The sequence below is a fragment of the Anser anser genome (genome assembly GCF_964211835.1).
Source record: "Anser anser genome assembly, chromosome: 37".
Classification (NCBI taxonomy): domain Eukaryota; kingdom Metazoa; phylum Chordata; class Aves; order Anseriformes; family Anatidae; genus Anser; species Anser anser.
The window spans coordinates 137073-146367 of record NC_139758.1 but is presented as its reverse complement, the minus strand read 5'-3'; the positions used below and the strand labels follow the sequence as shown (position 1 = coordinate 146367).

Here is a 9295-nt window from a genome sequence, read left to right as displayed (position 1 = left end):
ACAGGATGATGTCCTCAAAGGGATGATGTCCCCAAGGCGCCCATGTCCCCTTCCAGTCCCGGAGGACACCACGATCTGGGGACATCCGGGGACTGTCCCCAAAATAACACCACCGGCACCTAGGGACAGTCCCTTCCACACCTCCCCCAGGCTTCCAGCTAATTAGCGGCCCAATTAGGCCTAACGAGGACTCCCTTGGGGAAATCCCCTGCCCCTTTCTGGATGCCTGCAGAGGGGGCACCTCGCACAAGGTCCCCGTGTCACTGTCACCCCTCCCCGTTCCCGGTGACCTCGGCTTTTGGCCACGCTCCCAATTAGCATGGCCAACACGAACATCATCGGTAATTCATTAATTAGTTGGGTGATTAATTAGGGTGGGGTCCTGCAGCCGGTGAAGCTGCCTAGAGAGTTTGGGAGAGGAAAGCTCCCGGTGCCGGTAGGTGTGTAGGGGATTAATTATCCCTATTAATTAGTTCTATTAATTAGTCCCTTTCCCCCAGTGTGGGTGCAGGAGACAGGATCCATGCCCCATCTCAGATCCCAAAGGGTTTCTCGTTAACGCTAACGAGGGAAATCACTAATTAAAACAGTGTTTTCCTCCTAGTGATGGGGTTATTGTCAGGATGGCAATTAATAGCTCATTAATTATTGCGCTGGTGTCCCCCTCCCCAAAGGATGAGGCAAAGGGACCCTGGGGGATGCTGAGGGGTCCACATCCAAGGGTTCTGGAGCCCCCCCCCCAAACTCTTCCATGACTCAATTTCCCCTTTTTCTTTCAATTACTTTATTTCTCCCCAAATCGCCCATCTTCCCAAGAGCATTCCGGGAAATTATTTGCTTCTCCCACCCCACCCCAAATACTTAAGTGCCGAGAATGTCATTGGGAGGGCGCGGGGGGAGGTGGTGGGGCCGTGGAGGGGGTCGGTCTTGCTACCCCCTGATGTATCTCCTGATCCAGGGCACGGCTTGGCACACGTTGGAGTAGACGCCGGGCTGCCCCTTGCGCCCGCAGACGGCCATGCCCCACGACACCACGCCTTGCAGCACCCCGTTGCACACCAGCGGGCCCCCGGAGTCGCCCTGTGGGGAGAAGAGCACAAGGGTAGGGCTCATTTGGGTGACACCATGGACCTTGCACCCCGTCTCGTGGTCCAGTCCCGTCTATGGGGCTTAAGCATGAGATAGTTGTGGGGAAGACAGACCTTGTAGGAACCCATCCACGTGTCTTGGTCATTCCTTGATTTTATGGCTTGGGTTGGAGATAATGGTGGAGGAACCCAAACCTTGCATGGACTCATCCACATGTTGTGGCCCATCCCTGGCTCCGGGCCTCAAGCATGAGGTAGTTGTGGGGAAACCCAAATATTTTTGGGAAAACAAAGGTTGTGGGAAACCCAAATATTGTGGGAAACCCAAATATTGTGGGAAACCCAAATATTGTGTAGCTTCACCTACATGCTGGGGCCATTTGTTGGTTTTATGGCTTGGGTTGGAGATAAAGGTGGAGGAACCCAAACCTTGCATGGACCCATCCACATGTTGTGGCCCATCCCTGGCTCCGTGCCTCAAGCATGAGGTACTTGTGGGGAAACCCAAATATTTTTGGGAAAACAAAGGCTCTGGGGAACCCAAATATTGCGGGAAACCCAAATATTGCGGGAAACCCAAATATTGTGGGAAACCCAAATATTATGTAGCTTCACCTACGTGTTAAGGCCATTCCCCGGTTTTATGGCTTGAAGATAATGGTGAAGGAACCCAAACCTTTCACGGCCCCATGGGAGGAGGCTGAAGGGACCTCTTACCTGGCAGGAATCGATGCCCCCCTGGGGGACGCCGGCACAGAACATGTTGGGGGTGATCAACCTCCCGTACGCCCTCGCGCACTTATCCTTCCCGAAGGCTTGGACGCCGGCACACTGCAGATTTCTGGGGAGCTTTGCTGCAGATGAGGGGGATGGAGAGAAAAACGGTGAGGAATGGCAGCCTCCTCGTGCTGAGGCCTGAGTAGACCTTGTGGTATTTTTGGTGAAGTTCCTTTGGAGGCGGGCAAGGGAGATGCCTCCACCGGAGGTGGGTAGTCCAACGCAAAGGAAACCCCAACCTCAACCCCAAGGGAAAGTCATTTTTCATGGGAAACCTCGTTGGGTAGAGTGAAGACAACATAAGGGGCCCTCCCTCATCCAATTTTCCTGACCAAGAAGAGAACTCGGCCTCCTTTTCCCTGCCAAATTACATCCCCCCTATCCCACCTCTTCCACCGGCGTCTCCACATTGAGCCAGTACCTCCGGGGGACTTGGTCGTGCCCCAGCCAGACACGCTGCACCTCATCCCGTCCATGGGACACCTCGTGGCCAATCTGATCTTCTTGATGTTGTTGCTAAACTGCACGGGTCTGTTCAGCCTCAGGAGCATGAAGTCGTTGTCGTTCTTGCGGGGGTTGTAGGCCGGGTGGACGATTAACTGCGAAATCATCCTCACTTCCCCCGTGCCATCCCGCAACGTGTCCGTCCCAATTAACACCCTGAGGTCCCTGCCCGGAGAAGAAGGTCAAGAAATCAGAGCCAGCTCCTCCAGAGGAGATGCACAACCCTATGGGTCAAGGGGATGACTGAGGGTCATCCCCCAAAGCTTCTCCAGACCCAGTCGGCAGGCAGAGTTAAGGTGATGTGTCCATGGGACCACCTCATCCCCTTGTCCTCGAGGAGAAAAATGAAAATGCCTTGGGGATTTGTGAGCTAGATCTCCTCCAAGAGCTCTTTGATGGCTCAGGTACCCTGGGGCCTTTCCCATCTCCATGGGACTTTGGAGAACGTCTTGACTTCAGTTCCTTGACTTCACCTTCGTCTTCCTCACATCAGGCTTCAGGCAAGGAGTCCCACCTGCAACATCCCAGCAACGCCACCCTGAGCCCAACTTCTTGCCAACGTTTCTTCTGGTTTTCATCTTTATTTCCCCTCCCAAACGTGAAGCTTCCTCTCGTGGAGCCTTGTGGGGAAGCTGGAGAAATTTGGCTGTGGGGGGACCTGCTCCACTTGGTGTCATCACCTGGAAAAAGGGGGGGTGACCGGGCCTCAAATCTGGGGGAGGTTGAGTCCCTTGGGGGTTGATGGCCAGATGTTGTCCCCTGGCAAAGGAGACATCAGCTCCTGTCTCCCTGGGGATGCTGGCTGTGCCTTCGATGCCCTCTGGAGGTACCAGCTTCTGGATACCAACATCTGGAGATACCCATGGCTGGAGCATCAACATCTGGTGCTTCTGGGCATCAGGACATCAGATCTGGAGGTAACATCTGGGTGGGACTACCTGGGCATAGCAACCTCTGGAGATACCCACCTCTGGAGCTACCTGAAGGTACCAGACTCAACATTACCAACTTCTGGACACCAAAATCTGGAGGTGTCCACATCTGGAAGCAGCCAACTCCGGAGACGCCGACATTCGGGGCATCTCTCTCTGGATGCCACCATTTGGAGGCACCATCCTCTGGAAGTGCCAACATCTGGGCACCGATACCTGGAGGTACCAACCTCTGGGACCCAACTCTCCCCCTCAGTCATTAAAGGGTCTTGGAAAACGAGACGTCGGCTTGTAGGAAGCCATGGGGAATGTGAGCACGGAGCCAGCTTACCTGCCTGGCTGCTTGCAGTGGGCGGCTGTCAGGACCCACTGGGCGTCTATCAAGCTTCCTCCGCACAGGATTTGTCCCCTCTTGATGAGGGCAACCTGGAAAGGTCGCTGGGTGATGGAGCAGGGCTTCCCACCGATGATACGGGACTCGTCCACCTCCGGTACTGCAAGACAAGAGCACCCAAGGGCACCGTGAGAACCTTGCATGGCTATAGGCAGCCAGGAAGCCTCCTTCCAAAGAAAAAAAAATGTTATTTTGGGTTGAAAAGCATAAAACCAACTTTAAAAATTGTGAAATGAGACACAGAAGGGAAAGCTCTCTCTCCCGTGGGTTTTGTTATTTTTTTTAGCCTTAAAATACCATCAGAACAGTCAAAATCATAATTAACTTTTTTTGTTTTGCTTTGTTTTGTTTCACTGAGTCATCTATTAACCTACTGAGGTCACACCAAAATCTTTTTTTTTTTTTTTTTAATGAGAAAAAGATGGGTTTTGGACCAGGAGCAGTTGAAATCCAACCATTAGTAGCCCCAAACAGTCCTCGACGATCTGAATTCTCTCGATGCCTTCTGATGGAGCCCACTGCTCCATGGCCCGACCACACGTCCCAGGGAGAGCGTTGGGGTGGGAGGTCCCACGAGAAGACCCCCTGGGACCAGTCCATCATGCCAGGCTGTGCCAATGAGCTGTACTGGAAATCGCTGTGCGTCAGGAAGTCACCAAGGGCCACTTATCTCCGCCGGTTTCGCCATGTGCCTCGGGGAGGGGCATCCGTTCCACCTCTAAGATTCCTCCCAGCCCAAGATTGGACTCTAAAAGGGAGATGACGCACCCCTAAAAGAGCTGATTTCTTCTTCCTCCGTTGGTAAGAAAGCCTGTAGGACCAGCTCGAAAAGACTCCTACCTCCTGGATGGCTCATGTTATGTACCCAGACCTCCTAGTTAGGGCCGAGGTAGAAGATGGTTGCATCAACACAAGCAGGAGAAGCCATGACACAGGGAGAAATGATAACAGGAGCTCACTCAGGAATGCGAGTCCTTACGTGGCTCTGGAGCCAAGACACGTTGGTCCCATGAGGTTTGCAGGGAAGAGAGCCATCAGCTTGGTTTTGGGGTCTTTGGTCATATCGCAGAAAAAAAGGGGTCTCACCACCCAAAGCTTCCATTTCTGACACGAGTTTCTCAATCTTTAAGGTCTCTGGAGGCATCTCCCCTCGCTTTAGCTCGCTGAAGCAGATGGTTGTCCACTGGAGTTGGCCAGCGTTGATGGTCCTCAGAGAGAGGGAGGGACCATTCTGAGAGGCAATCCCACCCCATCCAACGCTGGATGTCTACAAGACAAGGTGTCCCTCCCCATGTTGGGATGTTTATGAGGTTTGTGGGATGACCATCTTGAGGTCGTGCCCATGCAAGACTCCACTTGGGTGTCCACACAATAGACACGCTGTGCTCCTGGTGTCCCTCCCTCTACAGCTCTATGTGGGCAAGAACCTCTCAGGATTTTTGAGAAGCTCTCTACTGGAGAAGACGCCTCGTGATCAGTTGTGTCCAAGTAGCAGGAGATGAGCTTCACAGCAAAAGGATAACCAGATTAAAAAAAAAAAAAAAAAAAAAGAAAAAAAAGATTTTTTTAAACAAAAAATCCTCTCTCCTGACTCAAAAAATGCGCAGTAGTTGGACTTTTGCCTCTGTCACATGGGAGGCATCAAGTCCTCGTTCCCCCAGGTGTCTTCATGGGTCTTGAGGCTGAGTCCTCCACGCTGTAGCCTGGAGCATCCCAGCTGACTTTTGGGGTGTTTTTGGGAAGAAGTTGTGGTTGCCACCTCCACATGTTGACTGCCCTGGCGAAGAGCTGTATTGATCCATGTGTGTGCGAGGTGGCTCGGGTCCATGGTTATCTGCAATCACCTTCCACTGCACGTTGGGACATTGGAATTTACTGGTGGGACTGGTTTGTGCTGGTGGGGATTACGACCTGTGACGGGTGGCAATGGGAGACGCCCGAGTTTCAGGCCGCCTGGAATCTGCCACTATCCGGTCCCAGCTGCCAAAACTGGAGGGTGGGAACCATCCCAGCGTGCACGCTCATCGGGGAAGCATCCCTCGTCACCTCAAAGGCTGTCCTTGGGCCTTTGGAGACCATCCAGAAGGTTTAGGTTCCACCGAGCTCCTTGTAGACATCTCGGCAGCTTCCCTGGGCCCGGAGGATCTCCGTTGATGAAGGCCAGCTGGTGGAGAAGCAACGCAAGAAGGTGGAGCCGTGCGGTGGGATCCATAGCCTGGATTTCCAGAAGAGAGCTCCAGCCAAGGTGATGGTGTCTCCACCCCAAACCAAGCTGTGATAAACCTTATCACAAGAACCCCCCCCCCCAGAAAACAGTTCTGGGAAAGCCACATGGCAAATTATCCAGGCGCCGTCTGAACATGAGCTTGTTCCTTCTACGCAGGACCTGGGAGTTTCGGATTCAGCTCTGGGGGCACTGATTTGGGTTAAGATCCCAGGTTTTGGCAACTCTTGGGCATATATCATGGGCCTCCTCTTCCGTCCCTGATCAGGACCCATCCATGGGGCTGTGCTGGTTCCCCTTCGTCAGAGCATCATTTTGGAAGCCAGAAGAAAAGAAGGGGATGCTCCCATCAGGATTAAGTCTCTCTTGCTTTCCTTCGCCCCAGGTGACTGCTTTTGTCTCCTTTTCCATGGCAGAAATCCCCGTACGACCTCACGGAGAAGGAAGGGAAGATGTCCCAGGGATCCTAGCGTCTCCAACCACGTGACGGAATTTTCCTCCGTGTCTTTTCTTGCTACGGCGAGGGGTTGCTTTATCTCAGCTCGAAATGAAAACAGGTTTCGAAATTACAGGGCTTTGCCCAAGCCTTCCCATCAGCAAGATTCCCACGAGCCAGAAGGCATCTCCTCATCCCATCCCATCCCATCCAATCCCATCCCATCCTATCCCATCCCTCCAGATACATTCCCCCGCGACGCATCCGCGAAACATCTGCAGTGTCCCCGTCCCTATCTCCATCCACCGGATTGACTTACGCTCATCGCCTTCATTGCCCCCCTTCCCGTTTTGTGCCAGCAGCGGGGTGGCGGACAGCAGTCCCACCATGAGGATGAAGATGGGGGTGAAGTTGAAGGCCCCATGCCCGTCACGAGCCATTCCTGGAGGGGCAGAGAAACCAAACCAGACCAGCTCAGGGACCACGGGAGAGCACTCGGTGCCACGTGGGGGACAGGGGGACAGTCCCAGCGCTGTCCTTCCACCTCCCAACAAGGGACAGAGGCAACGCCACCAGGATGCTCTTGGTGTTTTGGTGAACTTTCATCCCTACAGATCACGCTGTGGCCTCAATCCCTCTTCTCCACCCTGTTTTGGCCCAATTCAGCTCTCCGGCGGTGCCTCCAGCAACCCAGGAAGCACCATTTCCCTCCCAGTCCCCGTTAAACTGGGCGAGCCGAGTTAACCCGGGATACGGAAGGCTCCCTCCACCAAACCACAGCGCGGACGGATCTGACCCTTAGGAAAGAAGAAACGAAGAACCTGGAGAACCCCCCAAGTCCCACCTGGCACCATCCGACCCCTTGGAGATGGAGGCCGCCGCTGTCCCCGCTGCGGGGATGGACTCACCTGCTGGAGGAGAAGGACGGGGCCGGCTCGGTGCGTCGGGAAGCCGAGAATCCGTCGTTGGGCCATATTTATACCGGGCCAAAAAGTAGGTTGTGTCTCCGCCGGGGTGACTCAAGGGCGGTTGGGCGACGGGTCCAAGCGGCAAGCGGGACAAGCGTGGCCGTGGGTGTCTCCCCGGCCCCACGGGTGATTACCGCTTTGATGTCCCAGAGGAAAACGCCGCCCCGCTCCTCCCGACGTGCCCGAAAACAGACCAGCCCGGCGTGATGGACAGAGGGACGGATGGACGGACAGATGGACGGACTGGCTGGGTCACCCCCTTTCCTCGTGGGTGTGTGGGTGGGTTTGAGGAGGGTTGTCCCCACAGCTGCTGGGGTGGGATGGGCTGGATCCGGCCTCTGGGCGTCGTTAAATGGAATGGCCTGGGTGCTGTCCGTACGTCCATCCGCCTCTCGCCCTGGCTGCCCGTCCAGCTGGCTGTCCGCCTGTCCGTCTGCCTAGCTGTGTGGCCAGTCTGTCTGTTTATCTGCCTGCCGGTCCAGCCGTCTGTCCGTCTGTTCATCTATCCTGGCCACCTGTCTGTCTGTCTGTCTGTCTGGTCATGCAACTGTAAGTCTGCCTGGACATCTGTCCGGCCGTATTTATCCGTCTGTCCTTCCACCTTCCTGTCCATCCATCTATCTCCCCGTCCATCTGTCCGCCTGACTGCAAGTCTGCCCGTCCGTCTGTCCACCCATCCACCTGTAAGTCTGTCCAGCTGTCTGTCTGTCCAGCCATCTCTCTGGCCATCTGCTCATCCATCCATCCACCTGTCTGTCCATCCATCCACCTGTCTGTCCGTCCATCCACCTACCTGCACCCCTATCCAGCCATCCCCTCGTCCGTCTGTCCCCTCGTCCCTGTCTTTCTGTCCATCTGTCCATCCCGCTTTGTCTAGCTGTCTGTCTGCCCATCTGTCTATCTGTCCACCTGCCCACCCGTCCGTCCATCTGTCTGCACGCCTATCCAGCAGCCTCGCTGTCCATCTGTCCGTCTGTCCAGGTGGCTATTTCAGCATCTATCTGTCCATCAGTCTATCCACTCATCTTTTCGTCCGTTTGTCCACCAGCCGGTCAGTCTATCCGCTCTCATCTCTATCTGCTCATCTCTCCGTCTATCTGTCCATCTCTGCCCATCCACCGGGCTTTGTCAGTCTGTCTGTCTGTCTGTACAGCTCTATCTCCATCTGTCTGTCCTTCCAGCAAGCTGGATGGCCGTCTGTCCCTCTGTCCTCCTATCCGTCTATCAATCGTTTACCTATCCATCCATCTGTCCGTCCATCTGTCCATCTACATCAAGATAGATGGATCCCTCAATCCATCTGTCCATCTACACTGAGATGGATAGATCCACCTAGATCTACAGATCTATCCGTCCATCCACCTCCCTCTCCATCTGTCCGTCTGTCCGTCCACCCGCTACGCACCGGGTAGACTTCACATCATGCACACGCGTGTGCACATGCCCTCCGTGCATGTGTGTGTAAGGGTGTGGGATTTGGCACAAGCTTTGGGATGCCACCTCCGAGGGGGGACAGTTTGCAGCTCCGGGAGGTCCCCAAGGACGTCGCCAGGCCGGAGGTCCTCGGGGACCTACGTGCCACCTTCTCCTGGTCACACCTCCTGATGAGTAACGCCACGGATGCAGGTGAACGATGGGCGAGGCTACGACCTGGTGCCAACCCCACCGAGCCCTGCGAGTCGGCTCCGGTGAGTCAAGGGGGCACCAGGGATGCGAGTGACACTTGTCCCCCACCTTGTCCCCAGCTGGAAATTGTCCCCGAGCCCTCGTGCACCTCAGATCCCCTTCCGTCCATCCCCAGCCCCAATGGCAAGGGGAAGGTCTCCAAGATGGGAGGTCACCACCGGCTTCTCCACCCCATGGGGACTTAGGGTCTCCATCCATGGTGACTTGGGTGTTATCAGTGTCACCCACTGTCCCCAGGGTCACCCAGGGCATCTCCACCCACTGCTGCACGGGGACCTCGGCGTTG

General features: G+C 55.1%; 1 protein-coding gene across 1 annotated transcript; it reads right to left on the bottom strand.

Moving 5' to 3' along the window:
* Positions 1 to 767: 767 nt before the first annotated feature.
* On the bottom strand, positions 768 to 7397 carry LOC310888516 (kallikrein-14-like). The gene is made up of 6 exons (XM_083815258.1): positions 7264 to 7397; positions 6675 to 6797; positions 3633 to 3795; positions 2287 to 2534; positions 1806 to 1942; positions 768 to 1080 (listed from the first exon to the last, which is right to left on the bottom strand). The coding sequence occupies exons 2-6, from the start codon at positions 6793 to 6795 to the stop codon at positions 931 to 933; spliced, it is 819 nt and encodes a 272-aa protein (XP_083671384.1). The 5' UTR covers positions 6796 to 6797; positions 7264 to 7397; the 3' UTR covers positions 768 to 930.
* Positions 7398 to 9295: the final 1898 nt, after the last annotated feature.